This window comes from Aulonocara sp. 'chitande type north' Nkhata Bay, linkage group LG9 (assembly GCF_057382095.1).
Source record: "Aulonocara sp. 'chitande type north' Nkhata Bay isolate Kocher_YH1m ecotype deep benthic linkage group LG9, A_spYH_male_GT1.1, whole genome shotgun sequence".
Lineage (NCBI taxonomy): Eukaryota > Metazoa > Chordata > Actinopteri > Cichliformes > Cichlidae > Aulonocara > Aulonocara sp. 'chitande type north' Nkhata Bay.
The window spans coordinates 16,098,617-16,119,166 of NC_141352.1; the positions used below are offsets into that span (position 1 = coordinate 16,098,617).

The following is a 20,550-nucleotide window of genomic DNA, read 5'->3' on the forward strand; positions in this document are numbered from 1 at the left end:
TACAGAAGACAAAGACCTTAAAAAATAATCGCATATCGCATCGCAATCGCAATATTGGGGCAAAAAAATCGCAATTAGATTATTTTCCATAATCGTTCAGCCCTAATCACAAATGACCGAGGCGATAATTAGCACAACAGGCTCCGACAAAAACCTTCTGTTGTGTTTTCCAAACATAATAATGACCCGGACAATGCCTTCTGAAACCCTCAGCAGTCGCTCATGTGAAATTAAACAAACTATAAAGGGGTGAGAAAAAAAACCAACGCCTTTCATCATCGCTCATCCTTGAAAGCCTCTTGATTCTGGTTCTGGCAGGTTTACAGTACGGCATGTTACCAGAACGAGTGCCACTCATTCCCAAAAATACCCTTTACAAACCAACCAGGCCTGGTTTGCCTGGCTCTAATATAGCGTGCCATTATGCCTGCACGCACTGGCTATGGATATGCTCCCATTAGACCACTTGCCGAACATGGAAAGAAGCAAACAATCCAAGCAGAAAAGGTCATTGTTGATCAAATTTAATCTATAACCACAGGGAAAAGATGGAGAGAAGGAGCGCTGAAGCCAAGGACAGCAAGAGGCTGACACAGAAAGAGGCGAAGAATACAGTAATAATGGCAACTCTTCCTCCAATCTGCATTTGACTTTGAAAGCCAGGCGGTAAAAATGAATAACACGCCATTAAAGCCATAACAATATGATATGTGGGACCTACTCAGGAGTGCCATATGTGTGTGTATATACACTCAACAAAAATATAAACGCAACACTTTTGTTTTTGCTCCCATTCCCCATGGGATGGACGTAGAGACCTAAAATTCATTCCAGATACACAATATAACCATCCCTCCCAAACAGTGGTCACAAATCAGTCCAAATGTGTGGTAGTGGGCACATCTGCTATATTGAGATAATCCATCCCACCTCACAGGTGTGCCACATCAGGATGCTGATCTGACATCATGAGTAGTGCACAGGTGTACCTCAGACTGCCCACAACAAAAGGCCACCCTGGAATGTGCAGTTTTTTGCGCTATTGGGGGTCTGGGGACCCAGAACCGGTCAGTATCTGGTGTGACCACCATTTGCCTCATGCAGTGCAACACATCGTCGCATGGAGTCTATCAGATTGTCAATTGTGGCCTGTGGAATGTTGGTCCACTCCACTTCAATGGCTGTGCGAGGTTGTTGGATATTCGTGGGAACTGGTACACGCTGTCGTATACGCCGGTCAAGCACATCCCGAACATGCTCAATGGGTGACATGTCTGGTGAGTATGCTGGCCATGCAAGAACTGGGACATTCTCAGCTGCCATCTGCCCTGAACAATGTGAACCATGATTCATCCGTGAAGCGCACACCTCTCCAACGTGCCAGACGCCATCGAATGTGAGCATTTGCCCACACAAGTCTGTTACGGCGACGAGCTGGAGTCAGGTCAAGACCCCGATGAGGACGACGGGCATGCAGTTGAGCTTCCCTGAGACGGTTTCTGACAGTTTGTGCAGAAATTGTTTGGTTGTGCAAACCAATTGTTCCAGCAGCTGTCTGGGTGGCTGGTCTCAGACGATCTTGGAGGTGAACCTGCTGGATGTGGAGGTCCTGGGCTGGTGTGGTTACACGAGGTCTGCGGTTGTGAGGCCGGTTGGATGTGCTGCCATATTCTCTGAAACGCCTGTGGAGACGGCTTATGGTTGAGAAATGAACATTCAATGCACGGGCGACAGATCTGGTTGACATTCCTGCTGTCAGCATGCCAATTGCACGCTCCCTCATTGCTTGTGGCATCTGTGGCATTTTGCTGTAAGACAAAACTGCACATTCCAGGGTGGCCTTTTGTTGTGGGCAGTCTGAGGTACACCTGTGCACTACTCATGATGTCAGATCAGCATCCTGATGTGGCACACCTGTGAGGTGGGATGGATTATCTCAATATAGCAGATGTGCCCACTACCACACATTTGGACTGATTTGTGACCACTGTTTGGGAGGGATGGTTATATTGTGTATCTGGAATGAATTTTAGGTCTCTACGTCCATCCCATGGGGAATGGGAGCAGTAACAAAGGTGTTGCGTTTATATTTTTGTTGAGTGTATATATATATATATATATATATATATATATATATATATACACACACACACACACATATATATCCAGCACTCTCCTCAGCCAACTTGGACAGCTGGATGGAAAAGAAATACTCTTATTCTGTGGTGCTATATTTGGTGATAAGATTCAATATGATAATAGATGGGTAATAGGAAGTCCGGCCCCGTTTTGTTCCCAGCTAAAGAGTAAGAAGGCGGAGGGAGAGATACGTCTGAGGAAAATGACACTGTAGAAGAGAAGGTGAGATGGCTGCCATTTTCCTCGCTGCTTGTTTATTTATGCTGAATAGGACTTGACTGACTGCCAGACCTTGACAAAATAAGATAAGAGTTCCTTTCTGCACATCCGTCAGCCTGTCACATAGGATACGCTGACAGGTCAGCTGAGGAGAAGAGCTCTATACATTATACAGTATGCAGGCATATTTTTCACCATCTCACTTCCTTTTTTATCCGCTGTCATGGTCTTACTTTGCATCCATCCATCTATCTTTATATTCCCCCAACTCCACCCCCCTGCGTTCTTCTCACACAGCTTATAACTCGCTTTGTGACACATCTGTCCCCCTCTCTCTCTCTCTCGCTCTCTGTTTCTTATTTTTTTCCTTCTGTATCTGTTTCATCTCCTTCTCCTCTCCCTATGCACCACTGTTTCTATCTCCTGCTTCCTCTCGCTCCCTCTGTCTCACTTCCCCAGGGTACCAAGGTTAAAAACACAGCGAGGATTTAGATTCTGTTAGGGCCCGGTGATGAATGAGGGTGTCACCTCCACCGCACTTCCCGCCTCTCTCCATCCAGTGCAGTAATCATCTTCAGACATTAATATTTAACATTGTCACGCATCACAGACCAGCCCACAATCTGTGATTATCAGCCAATAACAAAAGGGAAGGAAGAAAAAAAGTCCACGTCAGCTTCTCGCCATCGCCTACGGCGACACAAATGCAACACATGGCATGAATGGGGGGTTGGGGGGGACGGAGGAAAGGCAAACAGTCTGTGGGTGTTTGTTGTGAGAGTGGTTGATGGTGGCCAAACACAGTAAATATTTAATGAGGCTTGTCTGGTAAGCGTTTCTCCCTATACTCTGGGGATTAGTATCAGTGCAGTGGGCTAAGGAGATAATTACTGGGTTTAAAGCTAAACCTCATTCAAGGTCTCTAAAGGAATCTACAACAACTACAGCTGAAGTTTACATATCTTACAGCTAGTGGTTTTATTTATATATATATATATATATTAGGGGTGCAACGATATTCGTATCGATATTGAACCGTTCGATACAGTGCTTTCGGTTCGGTACGCATATGTATCGAACAATACAAAATTTGTAATTTATTTTTATCAATTTTCCTTCTGACGATGCTGTCTGTGTTGAGCGCTCAGTGAATCTGTGTTCGACTACTCCGCCTAGGCTGCACTGTCGAGCGCAGATCCACTGAGCGCTCAACACAGACAGCATAGTCAGAAGGAAGAGCGCAGGGCAAGCTAGCGAGACAGAAGTTAAGCTCTCCTTGCAAGATGGACCTCCCCCACTCTCATTCAGATCTGGCGTTTGGAATTATTTTGGTTTTCATGTGACGTATGACCCTGAAGGTAAGCAAGTCATGGACTAAAGTAAAACAGTATGTTGGATGTGCCATGCAATGCTCAATTACATTGGTGTGAACTAGTGTGTTAGCGCAGTTAGCTCGTTAACGTGTTGGCCGTCTAGCCCCATGCACGGAGCGATCGGCGGTAGCTCGTTAACGGAGATTTGCCATGTTGTGGCGTTAAGGTCATTTCAACGAGATTAACCTGAAAGCACTAGTGGGAACACAACGAATATGACTGCACATTTACGCCGACATCATCCTAGTGCAAAGACCAAAACAACAAGCATGCTACAAACTTTAGCCGAGTCATTTAGACAGCTGTTAGCACATGATTCTCCTTATGCTGCTGAGAATATAGCCCAGAAGAAGCGGATAGTATAGCTTTTATTTTGGAAAGAGCCATTTCTCTGTAATAAACTCTCTTTTCCAAAGATGAGTGATTCCTCAATCAGATACAGGGCTTGCAATATCGCTAGCCCGACGTCCCGGAGCTAGCGATTTTTTTCAGTCGGGCTACCAAAATCTATCTCTTCCCTGCCCGTCGGGCTATTGTAGGAAGGAAAAATATATGTCAATGCTTTTGCATTCTTTCAGAAATGTAGCTGGGTAATTATGTCATTGGCATCGGTGAGCCACTGTCAATATGTGACATATTGAAGTCGCGTTTGAATTTGCGCTTGTTTTTTTGCTTTCACTTTGCAATTGTGCGAACTGTGTATAGAGAGCGACAGTACTGATCTGTGAGTGATGATAATTTGTGCACCAATTCCTCTGACATCGTCTTATTAATCGTTAGCTTACTATGCAAACATGACAAGTGAAATCTCCCGCAGCTTAAACATGTGAGAGGTTGATCGCGCAGAGAATCGCTGAGCTTATGTGAGTGAGTGTGTAAAAGCATTTCAGTTCTGCTGAGCCAAATAAGACAGGTCAGGGTGAAGAAGTGACAGCCAAAGAAAAGCTTACCACAAAACGGAGAAGTTATGACAAATCAGACTATAAGTCAAAAAGAAAGTGCAGCTTTATGGTTTCATGGACAAAAGAATTTCTGTGGCTGCAATATGATGAGCTAAATAACCAGGGCTGCACATAAGTGGTCCGCAGGTGCGCATTCGCTGTCAAAATAAAAAACACGCACAAGGGTTAGGGTTAAATTTAAAAACTGTACTTTTGAGTTAAAATATATATTTATAATTTTAATAAATGACAAATTAAAAATGCATGAACATTTTTTTGTATCGAAAAAATATCGAACCGTGACACCAAAGTACCGAACCGAACCGAACCGTGAATTTTGTGTATCGTTGCACCCCTAATATATATATATATATATATATATATATATATATATATATATATATATATATATATATCTGTATATCTGTATATGCATAGCAATTTTTAAAGTGGTCTTGAGAAATGGTTGTCCAGCCTTTCTGAAGGGCTTTCAAAGGATTTCAGAGGATTTCTGTTTGTTGAGCTACTTAAAAGTGACCTAACTCTAGGGATGGAGACACGACAGCCAACTTAACCAAGAACCAATTTTAAATTGCATCTTTGTTACTAGTAGCCTGCTGCAAAAATACATAATTTGTTGCAAATTGTTGTTGTTTTTTTTAGCAGAATCTCCAAAAAATGCCAAAGACAGCACAGTTTAACAAGCATAACATTGTATTTATGCAACAAAAATGTGTTTCTCAGCTTTTCAGCACAGAGTGCCCTTAAAAATTGATGAAAACTGGAGAAGTGGAGGAGAAAAGAAGAAGTGACGGACTTAAAAAAAAGTATCTGGAGCAGATGAACTGTACCTGAAAGTCAAGAAACAAAAGTTATCCACATCAAGAAGCCATTCTGATTAGCCATGGATTGGCCTCCACATGTGGGATCTTCAGTGTGGCAGCCAACATCCAAAGAATTTGAATGTCCATCAGGAAATGTGGAGAGCTATTCCTGAAGACTACTACAAGAAATTACAGAAAAGCTCATCTAGAGTTCAAGTGTTGAAGAATAAAGGTGGCCATGCCAAATATTTACTGTCAAGCTCACTGGAGCAAAAACGCTGGTTTATAATGTATTTCTATGTACTTTTGCACACGGTTCAATAAATCACTGCATCTTTCCATTTCTGCAATCTAAATATCTGGGTGCTGAAATGAGGGGTGTCGCGAGACTTTTAATAGTGCTCTCTCTCTCTCTCTCTCTCTCTACATATATATATATGTCTATAAGTATACACTGAATGAATTGGCATGACATTATGTCCTAGTATTTATCAATAAGGTGAATCTTTTTGTGGAGTCAGACTAATTAAATGACAGGTTCTTAATAAAACCCCACGAATGTATCTGTATTAGCTCCAGAGATAAAGATGAGAGGTCACAAATTGTTTGTCTCTTTAGGCTTCTAAAAACATGCTAATTAAAACACTCTGAAAAAGGGATTGTGAAGTTAGACTTTATGAATTATATACACCATGTCTTTGATATGTGGTGACAGTTAGACATGACTTTATTTTAAGGGTCACAAGAAAAAAAATTACCCATAAGTTGTATGGGATTTGCAGTGGAATAGAGATAATAAAATTTTTAAATCAGTGCATGAATCAATTTATTATTAATTTAGATATAGTGGCTTATTTATTTAGGAGTACATCTAATGGCTCTACTACAGAGGAAAAACAAAACAAAAGGGTTTAGTTTGACTTTTTAGGCTCAAGAGATTTCAAGCTAGCTCAGTGTGTCATTTATTTACATGTGGCATTGCCGGCATGTGTTAGAGACTATTGGTCTGAAGAAAATCTGCACGCTAAGTCAGTTTTATTTATACAGGTGATAATGACAAATCACACATTTGTCTAAAGGGGATTTTACAATCTGTTCAGCTCACTGTCTATCCTAGGCTAAACTTGAACAATCAATAAATGGCCTGTATTTATATAGCACTTTTACTAGTCCCTAAGGACCCAAAGCGCTTTACATATCCAGTCATCCACCCATTCACACACTGGTGATGGCAAGCTACATTGTAGCCACAGCCATCCTGGGGCGCACTGACAGAGGCGAGGCTGCCGGACACTGGCGCCACCGGGCCCTCTGACCACCACCAGTAGGCAACGGGTGAAGTGTCTTGCCCAAGGACACAACGACCGAGACTGTCCGAGCCGGGGCTCGAACCGGCAACCTTCCGATTACAAGGCGAATGCCCAACTCTTGAGCCACGATCGCCCCAATCAATACACAGCAACAAGCATTTTTTCAATCATAGACTGTACATACATGTCTGTGGACTTCTTCTCGAGGTAGCCACACACTAATGCACAATTATTTTCAGCTTTACCCTGAACGGGACCATAACTTACAAAGTTACCATCATGTTGTATTAAATGTGACATGAAGTCAAAATATTCCCAGGGTTAAAAAATAAAGACAATATATTTTATAGGCTTGTAAATAAAGTAGAGTCTCCCTCTGCTGGCTGTTGGACAGAATGCAGGTTTTAAGGTGCTTCCACTGACTTCACGTTTATGTCCATCTTTTATATACAGCCTCTGCTACCCACACGGATACATTCACGTAGACATGCTGTATGGAAACATTTGTGGGAAGGGTCATTTTGTTTTACTTGTACCGAAGTATATTATGGGATTGCAATGCAATGCCATGAAGATAATCTTGCTGCTCCCCAGTATTAGCCCTGTGTTACCTGGGGGTCTATAATGTGAAATAAGTCAAAACACCCTTGCTGTTGACGGTGTCTATGGTAAATGGTAAATGGCCTGCATTTGTATAGCGCTTTTCTAGTCCATAGGACCCCAAAGCGCTTTACACTACATTCAGTCAGTCACCCATTCACACACACATTCACACACTGGCAATGGCAAGCTACATTGTAGCCACAGCTGCCCTGGGGCGCACTGACAGAGGCGAGGCTGCCGGACACAGGCACCACCAGGCCCTCTGACCACCACCAGTAGGCAAACATGGGGTTAGTATCTTGCCCAAGGATATTTGACATGCAGCCAGCATGCAGCCTGGGATCGAACCACCGACCTTCTGATTAGTGGCTGACCTGCTCTGCCACCTGAGCTACAGCCACCCCTACTCTTAAAGTGGAGGGATAATGGACAGTTTATTGCATTTTACTGCAATAAAAAGGAGCCTTGTTACAGTGGCTATGCATGGGACACAATGGCATGATAATAAACACAAAAACAATCTCTCCTGCTTTTAGAGTAGAAATTTTTACAACATGTTTTGAATAATGCATTAAAAATGGACCTAAGGAGGTGGAAATAAACATCAATCCAAACCTATAACCATAACACACATACACCCACAAACCGATAAAATGACTCATTTTAATGACTTTGACTGTCTCCGAGCAGTGAATAGGCAATTTTGGGCATAAAATACATCTTGACCATTGTAAACATGTCTGTCTGAATTTAAAAAAAAGAGCCCTATTTCTTTTATAATTTTTTTTTTATTAAACTTTCATTTTAACTATGCTATTTAAATGTTTTATCTCATTCTTTCCAGCTGATTTGGTAAAGTAGTAAAACAAAGTAATACAACTACAGTAAAACAAGTAAAAGAACAACAAAAACCAGAAAAAAGGATTTTCTGCACTCTTCACTCAGCCACACTCACGTCTCAATTTCACAGAAATTACCCTAAAAGGGAAAAACACAGACCAAAGCAGTCGGATGTGACGAGTGGCATGTGGAACACAAGATTGAATTCAATTAGTCCGCTGATTTTGACTCATAGCCGTGCCCACTGCCCCCCTGGCGAGAGCAGCAATGTGCATTATGGGCAAATGGAGAGCTGCGATTTTATGCTGCTTGGAGACGGGCACCTCTGTAATGGGTTTCTGGCTGGAGCTCAGGAGGGCTGGGTGGAAGGATGCTTGATAGCATCATAACGGTCTGGTTGGTCAGCAATGGAAGCAGTGGTCGGGCTGTTTGTGTGTATGTGTCTATGCAAGGCTGTCAGCTTGACTATTGAGTCAAAGTTCTTCTTCTTTGGCACCTTTCACTGACTTGTCTGTTACTGTGCCTGAAGCGCGTGCATGTTTATACATTTATCCATGGCTGACTTATGGATTCAGGCTTCAGCTCCTATCTCATTCTGTCTCCATCCACAGACCTTTCCGCCTATTTTTTAGGTGTTACAGACTAACGGGATACAAGTTGAGGATGGAGGAAGGGAGAAAGGAAGAAAGAGAGCCAGTGTGAGTGTCAGCATACTGTTTGAGTCCTGTGGAAACATAATCCCTCAGCCTCTTTCCTTACTGGAAAATGTATGAATGTAAAGTGTAAGGCCGAAATACCCTGTATATCTTAACTTATGTGTGTGTGGAAGAAACAAAATGTGTGTGTAGGTACAAAAGGGCCTCTGTCACGGTCAGCTGTGGGAGGTGAATAATAAAGAGTCGTGCTTCTCCAGCCTCTTACCATCATTACACTCATTAAACTTCTTATTGGACTGGGAGAGCAGTGAGTGTGTGAGCCAGAGAGGAAAACTTCTGTGAATATAAGGATGGCTGCACTTACATACTGCTGCAGAACCCAGACGTTTAAGTGTACGCTCCAGATGTGAGAGTGACTAATCCTCTCCGGTGCCTACGTCTTTATCTATTGTGGTCGAGTCTGCAGAGACGGAGGCCTAATGTTCCTCAAGTCTCGGTGACACATCAGTTCAATTAGCGGCACCGACCAAAACACACTTTGTCAAACACAGACTCCTCTCTCTTACTCTCTCTCTGCCTACCAGTCTGACTCCATAATGAAGCTCGCTCTCGGCCAGGAGCAGGCTACACAGCAGTGCGCACACAATAACTAAAACGGAGCAGTACAAAAACACACACGCGCGCACATGCACACACACAAACACAAGTGCGTTCACCTGCCAGACTGCCTACACAAACACTGTGTGCTTAACTTTCATTTCACAGGCTGGCTGCACAACTGAACTCCTCACAGGTAAATAGAACAGCTCTCAGTTTCATTAAGCAGCTCTGTGCATCGTCAGTTCTGCCTGGCCCACGTTTGACTTATTTAACTCCGCCAGGCATATTCAGCAGAGAAGAATGGTTCCTTTTGATCCTTGGATGTGACAGACATTTGATATACTTTAGTGTACAAAGTAGGAAACACCATAGTGAAGGATGTATTCTTGAAGACGGCGCAACTCTGAAGTCTTCTTTCATCTACCCGTAGGAACTAAAAGGAATAAAACCGTGGCATTCACAATGAAGTTGTAGCTCTCGGCAAGATCTAGTTTAAAATTCTCTCTTATATGCTGTCTTTTTTCACGACTTTTATTTTAATCGTAGATCATTTCTAACATAGTAACTTCATAGCTTTAATGCGCTAAAACTGAGTGCAAGTATGCAAAACGTGACACTAAATTTCAAATCGTTCAACGCAGAAATGCAGTGTATGGAAAATGCAAAGAGAATACTAACTTGCATTTTAAATGAAACTCAAATTAAATTCAGCTTGAATTTCGGCAGTAATGCTTCATTTAATAAAAACGACTGTAGATCTCGCCGTACACGGGTCGGTCTTTTTGTCGGTAAGCTGCTGAGGATGTGATTTGAAAAATGAGAAATTAATGGAGGTTTAGGGGAGTGAAAATTATTTAATCACGCAGGGACCAACTCTCCATTTCCCCCCCCCAGAAGTTGAAGAAAGATCTATTTGTCAATGCCGCTGAAAAGTTTTACAGATTCTAATCACCTACAACCATTTTTCTTCCTTCTATCTCATTGCTTACTTCATGCTTATAAATAACAGTCCTACTTATTCTGCCCTCTGACTTGAGTCAGCAGTTGTATGTGGTAACTGATTGTAACTTGTGTTGAATGTATCCAAACATACTCTCTTGATATGCTTTTACTTTGAAATGTCTCAGGAAGTGTGGGCAGTGTGATCCAAACGTGTGACAAACATGCCTTTTTCCACTTGAACTACAATCAGCTTATTTAGGTTGGTGTACATGGGAGGAGGAAAAAAGGGTGGAGCAGTCTACAACTTGTGACAAGCAAACATGTGGACATTACTTTGATTTTTAGGAAGAACAAGAGTGCGAAGGTAAACTGCAATCTGCATCCAGGACAGAAACACCTACGTTATACTGCTGACACAACGCTGGCTCTGTGTAAGCTACTATACAATCAATTCCCAGAGTGACTTAAAGCTGAGTGTGTGCTGACCCCAGCCCAGCAGCCAGAGCCTGAGTTTTGGCAGGTAACAATGGCAGCAATGAGCAGTCAGGCTTATAGCATTGTAGCATCCATTGCCACCTACGCATGCTTCCGCAGTAGAATTGCTGTGATGATTGCCATGAAGTCTCTTTCAGCTGCTTTTCAGCACTAAAAGAAAAACTGTAAGCGTGTCCTATCCTATTAGGACAGGGATTTGTATCAGTGTAGGACTGAGCCTCAGGATTATACTGCTAACCGGTAAATATGTGGCAATGCATTTAAGTACATATCATGAGCAGTGAAACAAGTAGTGTAACAAACTACTCTCTCCAGAGAGTAATTAAGTAAAGTAATGCGTAATACACAATAATGTGTAAAACACTTTTTTATGGGTAACGACGCCAAGACTAGTTGCAAGATATGAAGGAAAGAGAGAAAACTAAATGATTCAGGCCTGTCTGTGTGCAATAATTCACTTTAATTATTTATATAGCGCCATAGATTCGCCAAAGCACTTTATAATGTAAAGTAAATAGATAATCACTAAGTTCTAGGTTTTTGTTGTTTTACACCCTTATTAATTGATCTAACTTCCCTTTCAATGCACAGTGTTTGTCTTTTGATGCTTATTGTCGGGGCTGCAGTGACGCTCATGTATCATGATGTAACAACATCATTCTTTCTGCGCTCCTGTTGTTACAATTACAACTGCAGCACTCTTGCTATGCTAGCTGATGTAAAAGTTAAGTCCTTTCTGTTGTTTTGCTCGCTACAGTTTTACTTGTAAATTTTCACCTGTGTGCACAAACTTTGTCAATACGAAGCACAAGGTATATTTCCTGGCCTGTGAAAAGTTTGTCTGGCCATGGAGCATATAGCAGGAATAAATTCAGCATGAAATTTCCCCAGCCCACGTTAATGATCCCACTCTAAACACAGTGAGCGAGCTGCTTCTAAATTTATTTAATTATTTTAGCCTTGTTTCCAGAATTCATAACCTCCGGCAAATAATAGCTTTTCGTCTCAATACTGGGGGAAAGAAATACCTTGCTTCCAATTCATCCAAGGTTGACTGAGCACACTTCCAATTCTGTGGTAAAGTTTTAAGTCACAGGAAAAGTACTGTATTGCAGCTATAGTGCATCACTACTGTTTTATTTCCTATCTAGCTTAGCTAGCTTCCCTGGGGACTCAACACTGAAGAGTGAATACACTGAATGTGATGGAGCAGCACTGTGTGGACTTCAGACTGATGAAGTTGCAGTTATGTGGCCTTTTTCATCAGCAAAAATGAGGCACTGAACTGTAGTAAGCCTGCAGCTGAAGCTTATGGCTATGACACACGGGGCAACGTAAGGGCAGGTTTGATGGAAATAAAGCACCGAGAGAGGTTGTTCCTTTAATCAAGCATCTGGCAGCATTTTGTTTTCAGGGTAGCGGGGTTGCATAGTGAGCGAGGACTCTTTGATTTAAACTGAAATGTCCTTGACCTGAATCCCTACTAGTTTTAGTTGAGCTATTCTGTTTCTGACTGTGTTGCGAGCACCCTGTGGAGGGGTATAAGCAAAGAAATGTTTGCTTCAGGGTACAAAAGTTCAGTTCTTACTTACAAAAAAGTAAGAACTGAACTTTTTTTTTCTGCTCAGGGATTCATTTTACCACATGTTGGGAGCGTTTTGACAACAGAATATTTATCACCAACTTAGTTCAACTTTGCACACTCGTCAAAAAGTTCCAAAAAAAGATTTAAAATCTTTCTCTTTTTTCAAAACAAGAAGCAGATGTTAACCCATTGCTGTCAATACCTATCTGACAAACACCTGGAGCTGACCACAGGTGACTGTGACAATATAAATCCTTACAGGTAAACGCAAAGGCGCAAATGAACATACGCGCACCTTTGTTGATCTAACACCCTTTCCAGGTCTCAGTAGGATTCCCAGACTAAATAAAGTAGCTGTGATGACAGAAGCTGCAACATGTGTGTGTTTGTGCGTGTGGTCTCCTTCTGTTTAATTAAACATGTGTCCGGGGAAAGAAACGCACGCAGATGGCACATAAAAATGAACTCCATCACATTTTGGGGGTTCTTGAAATTACCGTTGCTGTTATTATCCCCATCATATGTGGAAATCTTTAAGGTCTGAATAGAAATGTGTGTGGATATGGGTGTTTTAAATGCATTGGAGCACTTGTTATACATTAACAGCTGTGCCTTTTAGCACCTTATACGGGTTGTAAATAAAAGGCAGCAAATGGTTCTCTGATCTGAGTAAATGTGTGGCTCTAATATAACTTAGAAAAACCGTCCAAATAAGTCTTCCCCGGCAAAGAATTGCCTCTGAAGTCAGTATGTAATTACCTCTCCGGTGCCTGAAACGTCCCTAATTAAGTCCATATCACAATGTTAGAAGACAAGGAGTCAATGAGAAAACAAAACAAAGGAGAAAGGGACAACAAGTGAAAATGCAAGAGCAAGAAGGAAGAGGGAGGAGGAAGACAACTTGTCTAAACAAACAGAAAATTTATAAGAGTCAATGCAAAGTGCCTGTTTGACCTTTCCTGCTTTCCTTTGTGTAGTATGACTGTAACTGCGACGACACTGTCACCTCCACGGACACACGCAAACCATCTTTAACATCTCCTGTCCTGTTCCCTCATTCCTAATGACAAGTTGCTCTATTCCTAGCGTGTTAATGGCCACCATGCAATGACAGGAATATGACCACAGGAACCGCGTGGCTCTGTAGGTGCACGAAGCAGGAGATGATAAGGTACGACTGCTAAAGTGCTACTTAATGGGAGGTCAGTCTTTTTATTTGGGTGTTCTGCATCGACTAATGTGTCACGAGCAATTATCACATACTATATATGCTCGCGAGGTATCAAGGTCTTGCGTGGGATGTTTCATCGTTTACACTGTATTATTTCGCTTTACAACAGACCATTACACAACCTCTGTAATGTGACTTTTTTTCCTGCTAAATGTGATTTGGGTCAATGAAAGTATTTTACAGCATTTTACTAAAATTTTCTAAAAGCAAAAAGCACCCAATTATTTAATTTAACCAAGTGAATGTCTGTGTCTAATCTTTTACATGAAAATTCTATGAAAATACACATAATTCTTATTTCATTTCTAAGTCAAAAGAAGTTAAAAAACATTCAGCTTTGGGCCTAAAACATTAAAAAAATCCAAACGTCTACTTAAAATGATAAAGAAAACACGCAAACAAACAGAAATACACTTCAAGAATCCCATGCATCCACAAGGCCCTGACCCATATTCTTTAATCCGTTTTCAACAGGGGGACAAGATGCTACAGCTATCATGTTCGTTCTCTCTTATTTTTACCATGACTGAGGATGAGGGAGTCTGTGCGTGTATGAAAATAGCAGCAGAAATAACACAAGCATCACATCATTCTGTCATCAAGAAGAACACTCGTATTTCAACACTTCCTTGCATCATCTTTGCTTTAGAGACATCTTTGTGGCAGAAAATAAGCCTATTCATATGTGGAATGATTACAGTATGTGTGTGTGTGTGTGCGTGCATGGTATTAAATAGGTCTTGGTAATAAATCTGATGGCTGCTGCCACTGTATAAATATAGCCGGGGGATTTGGTCGTGTTAGATGTTCCCATTTCATCACCACTGACGCTTCGTCGCATCAAATGGCTTAAGCTGAGCTCCCAAACAATGAACAGCCACAGAGAAAAGACGGGTGTTAGAACGGTGCATATGAGAGGCATTGTTCTGCATGACATACCTGACCACACCCGGGACAGTCGTTGCCGTTCTCACAGGTTCTCCGGCGTGACTGGATGCCGCCGCCACAAGGCACAGTGCAGCGTTCCCACGCCGACCAGGCGGACCAGTAGACGTGTGGCGGGCAGGGCAAGTGTTCGTTGCAGTACCTGAGAAGTCACATAAGCACAGATTTAAACTCATAGTAGTCAAGCGCAGCCACATTCAGCTGATGGCTTATCTAATGGCAAGTTTATTTGTATAGCACAATTCAACAACAAGGTGATTCAAAGTGGTCTCCAATACATCCAACTGGCAAATTTCACACACAGCAGGACGCTCTACTTAAGCTGATTTAGCCTGACCATGGTTGCCATGCATCTGCAAGCCACTCAGCAATCATCCTCAAACTCAGCTTATCATATCATTCTGCTTCTGTATTAAACAATGTCTATCTATAGCTCCTGCTCTGCCCCACTAGTCTGCAAATAGATGCAGATGGAAATACCTTTCTTCCTTTAACTGCAGCAGTCCTGACTCAAAGATAAATTCAAGACCCCCAGCAGGAGAGAGAGAGAGAGTTATCGAGTACTTTTGTGAGTTTATTCTGCTTAAAAGGTGAATGTATCTCTAACCAGTCTCATCCTCTGTATTCCAGGTTGCGTCACTGACCACTCTGCACTTCATGTCAGTTCAACAAGCTGTAAACAACACTGTCATGTCATGTTTAATATCAAACTCATAAGCAGCTGTCTTTAAGATGGTTATTACCCTCCAAGAAGTAACTAAAGTGTCCAATAACACTTCATCTGTAGCTGTTTCAGTCTTCAAAAAAACTCCTGAGGCTCTGACAGGAGTTAGGTTAAAAGCTTTCACAGAGGATACCTTATTGAATCATGTATAGGAGTCTCTGGGATTGTCTGTGGAAAATGGAATAGCTTCTTTATCTGACAGACCACTGAAATTATATACGAAGGACACCGAAGACGTCACCGCACTCTTGAAACCTTGCCACTGCGCTACAACTACAAATAGCTCAGACCACAAGACAGGGATGTTTGAAAAGGCGTGTAAACTTCACTTCCAACAAACTTTTGTAAAAACCAACATCCCTCTTTGATGTGGCCTTGGAGTGCAGAGAACACAGCTCGGTGCGAGTCTGAAGGTCTGTAGCGTATGTCTGTGCATAATGTTGTATTAGCCACTGTGGCTTCAAAGTACAGTTAAGAAAATTGAATCTCAAAACACAACTTCCACATGTAGTTTGCATAATTCATTGACACAGCCTATTAAAAAAGCCTCACATGTGCATGCATCATCTGTAATTACATCGTTTTACAAGACAGGATTATGGCGATGTCTAAAATACTTTAATAGCTCAATCCTCATTAGGCATTAACTACAGACGATTGCCAGTCTAATTAGAGCCCTATAATTTATTTTATAACTCTTACACATGCTATAAAATTGCTTTTATTGCTATTTTGTTGTCTTTTTGCAGATGACCGCTTTTTGAAGAAAACCGAGTCTTCTTTAAACCCTTCCTCCAGAGGCTCAGGCGGGATATTTCCATTGTACCATTCTCAAACACTCGGCTATTGTTCACGGCAAATCAAACGCCACATTCTGTACACTCCATGTTGTTAAAAATCCTTAGAGCAGCGTCTTTCTTTCCACTTCTACTAATCTGCGCGGTTGTACAATACAGTAGGGAGGCGGAGTGTGGAAAAGTGAGGACAAGTGTGGATTACAATCTTGCGAAAGCCCAGAGAAGGGGGAAGATGCACAAACACACATGCTCACACGGACGACCGTGCAAACAAGTCGCGCGCATTAACTGCAGCAACCCAACACAATATGAAAAAAAACAAAACATGTCCGCAATCAATATGTAGAGCTTTAGAATCATCATCATCATACACACTAATCATTTCAGACGAGCAAGTGGCTTTGCTCCATCTCATCTTATCCTTTTCCCTTCTCAGTAAAACACACAGAGCTGATCAAACCAAAAGCGAGGCTAATTACCCGCTATAGGCTGAGTAAGCAGTGCGGACGCTGTCAGTGTGCTGAGGGAAATACCAACAGAAGGTTCATAAATGCAGGCATTAACTGGCCAGACTTAAGCCTGTAGCGCTGCTGTTTCATAGCATTTGCTTTATCTTTAAAAGCTTTGCCTGCTGCAAACAATCAGGGCCAGACTTATTGGAGGCCTGTTGGCTAATGCAAAAAAAAAGACGTAGAAAAAGAAGTTTATTTTGCCCTCAGAATCGTTGTATTTTGCGAATATGCGTGTCTGTGTAAATATAAGCTCGTGTCATATCCATGGATCTGTGAACATAAGGCCTGCGAGTTAATCCCAACAGAGTGCTTGAAGCAAGAACAGCGTATAGTGTGTCTTTGCTGCAGATGTCTAGCACCTATGAAAGAAACCCAGTGCCTCATAAAATAAAAGCCTCCACTGGCATTAAAAGAATCGCTCAGTGAGCAGAATTTGAAAAAACGCCAGTCCGCCTCACGCTTTTAACGACAGAGGTGGTTGAATTTTTTTTGGACACTGTGTTGATCACCTAATTTTTTTTTTTACATCTCTTCCCAATTTGTTTTGTGGCACAAGCAATAAACATTCCTGCTTCACCAGGACACACACATACACCTTTTCTAGCATCCCTTTCTTTTTCCTCCCTCGGGCAGTCTCAAACTGACACAGCATAATTCATCTGTTAACACATTTTCTTTCAGTGTCTCTGCTTTCCTGTTCATTTCTCTCTTCAAGCACTTAACACACACACACACACACACACACACACACACACACGCAAGACTCCTCCCCTTTCACTCCTGTCTTACAAGGATCCTTTTCCAGCTCTCACAGCTGGCCTCTAAGGTGGCCTAAGGTGTTTTAAATAGCTGAACAGAGCAAGCAGTGATGGAAGGGGAGATGAAACAAATGAGATTAAAGCTCGGAGAGTGAAATCGAAGGGTGGTTGGTGTAAAATGCGCTTCTGGCCTCCTGTGGTCTTTAGTGCCAGCCAGCATTTTTTGGGTTTGGTTCCTGAGTAAGTGGGCTGTGCCGGTCACTCTGTACATGTTTTGCTTAGGGCTCGTGGCGGAGCAGTCACTTTCTCAAGGACTGCTCCAGGAGCAGCAATGAGTGCCAGAGGGTGGGGGGAGGCAGGAGGTTAGACGAGGGAGTGAGAGGAAATGAAAAAGTGCTGGGAGGGGAAAAAAAAGAAAAACAAGTAATATAAGGTTCATCCTTGAAGGCCGTATCCTATTACTCACCCATCACGCTGCTTCTGTTGCCATGGTGACAACTGGTAACAATTTCTGTCTCCTTTCTCCTTCCCTGTATCCTCTGAACTGTGTTTATTTGTACTTTTACAGCCTTCACCTCGGGTTAACAGCAGGGGATGGATGAAAAACATCAGACACTATGGACACCAAGAAGGAATGCCGCTCTGTACTTGGATGGAATTAACTTTCTCTAAGACAGCTTGTTTCGTATATTTTTCGAACACACCTAAAGATCTTAAAGTTTTCCTCAGTGCTTTTCAGGTTCACCTTATTTAATTGACCTCATTTAACTCAAGAAAACTCATCTCTTGACCTTTTCTACCTTGCTTCTTCGCATACTTTCTCCTTGAAAGTTTTTTTCAGGCCTTCAAGGTTGCTTAGAAACCATACAAACATCTTTAAAAAGGCGATTATTCTACAGCAAAGCCTCCAAAGCTTCAAAACGTGGACTCAGTCTGTGTGTGAAAGCCAGATAATTACCCAAGCGCAGGCCTATCCCACTTATTCCTTAATTGGCTGTCACATATTTGGACAGAAGTGAGGGGGGAAGGCGGGGAGGAAAACAAAAAGTCACAGCCAAAGTCGTACTTTCTAACAGCAGGTTGCAAATTATGGGGGAAAAAAGTTGTTTTCTTTTTCCCTTAACTTAAACATGCATGGATCCACTTGTAAAGCTTGTTTTTACTTGAATCGGCTCATGTTGACCGATGTATACGTGTGGGTGTTGTGTTTGCATTATTCACCTCTCCTCGCGGTTCTGGCCCACGCATACTCGTCCGCCGTGGCGAGGGGTCGGGTTGCTGCACGAACGCTGACGCACCTGAAAGCCAATACCGCAGGTGGTGCTGCAGGGAGACCAGGAAGTCCAGGGCGTCCACGCTCCATTTCTATGGTGACAGACGAAGTAATGTCAGTCTGTGACTTTAGCCACTGATTGAGAAGCTGTGCAATTGGTCTTGCTTGTACCAGATTGTCCTGTCTTTATTGTTTAAGAAGAAGGTCTTGGCTGAGAAGCCATTCCTCATCGCATGTTGCTCAGAGGAACAGCACGACCTTTCTCAGGGCTAACACAGAGAAACACGCCGCCATTCACCATCACATTCACACCTATGGTCAATTTAGCCACACGGGAAGAGTAAGGACCAGCCTGCAATCTGAACCTTCTCCCTTTTTGGCGATGGTGCTAACCACTTCACCACTGTGCTGCTTGCTGGCGATCAGACCAATCTTTGTAGCACATATTAAGGGAAAATGAGCCAGTGAAACAAATCAGATAAAGGGATGTGTTTTCACGTGTCTGTTTCATTTTAAATGTAATAATAGGCTCCGAGTTTGAGATAAGCATTTATGATTACGCTCAGACATTTATTACTGCAAAAGATTAATTGACTGTTTCTAACTTCCCTTCATCAAAATGCCTCATCCTTCATGAATGAATATGCTCACATCCTTGTATAGCCGCCTGAAGAATCATGCAGCTCCAACTTTAACTGTGAGAGTTAAAAACAGTCACGTCAGCTGATGCGGTGCAAAAAAAGGCAACGCCCAATCAACACTTGTTATCCCTAAATAGGTGACAGTGAGGATGTAACACATAATGACTGGCTGTGTGTAGATACCAAAGGAGTAGATGCAATTCTCCAGGAAATTAACTAACATCTCAACCTCACTCTTAAAGGTACAGTCAGTCGTTTTCAAGGTTACTTTATAGAAAAAAATCAATGTTACTTATAAGTACATATTGATTAATCTGTAATTACATCTTCCAAGAAACTGATGCCTTAATTTAAAATTTGTAGAAGTCTCTATATTACCCCGCCATCTTGAATACAGCGACCAAAAAGGACATCAACTTGTGTTTTATGTCTGTGACTAGAGACCACATATCTAGTACACCTTACTATTGGGAACTGTCAACCTTTGAGTCACCGAGCAGCTGAATAGGGGAATAATGTTGACGTGCCCGCTGTTCAAACGTTACTCAAAGTTCCAGTTCTATCATTCCCTACATAGATGTATGCAAAAATATTCATAGACAATTTAGAAACATTTGCACATATGTGCTGCTGCATCAACAAAGTAGTTTACCTGGAGCAGTTGGCGACCTCAACACTGATCCCATGACACTGCTGCCCACCACACTGCGGGGCTGGGTTATCGCAGGCTCGCGTCCGACACAGACAAGACCCTGCACTGCCTCCGTCGTTGTGGCTACAAGTGGACCAGCCGGACCAGGCACCAAAGCCTCCATCGACTGTAACATTACGAACCTAGCAGCAACAGAGAAGGTCAAAAATAAAACACCTGAAAGTAATGGCTTTCTCAGAAAATGGTCATTGAGTGATGCTCTCAGGAAGGTATTGCTCTGTGAAATTCAGCCCATCGGTGGATGAAAACAGAAATCAATTTTCCTCTAATAGATGCAAAGAAAAAAAAAACATTACATCTACAGCACACCCCAAATTGCGCATTTATGTGCTGTAAACATAAGGAAGATACACAAAAATTGCATCAGGAAATGATGAGCGACGAAAACGGGAAAATAGAGATTCATAAATGCAGATCAAGGCTGTGAATG

General features: G+C 42.2%; 1 protein-coding gene across 4 annotated transcripts in view; it reads right to left on the minus strand.

Annotated features, from left to right (window-relative positions):
• sema5a (sema domain, seven thrombospondin repeats (type 1 and type 1-like), transmembrane domain (TM) and short cytoplasmic domain, (semaphorin) 5A) overlaps window positions 1–20,550 on the minus strand; it is a 153,410-nt gene that overhangs the window by 33,564 nt on the left and 99,296 nt on the right. For all 4 annotated transcript variants that reach the window (XR_015131032.1, XM_086306105.1, XM_086306103.1 and 1 more), the window contains exons 13-15: window positions 20,061–20,242; window positions 18,716–18,859; window positions 14,698–14,845 (exon numbers count right to left, since the gene is read on the minus strand). Coding sequence is in view for 3 of the 4 variants with exons in the window: in XM_086306105.1 (XP_086162231.1) it covers window positions 14,698–14,845; window positions 18,716–18,859; window positions 20,061–20,242 (474 nt within the window). In the remaining variant the exon portion in view is untranslated. The remainder of the gene's footprint in view (window positions 1–14,697; window positions 14,846–18,715; window positions 18,860–20,060; window positions 20,243–20,550) is intronic.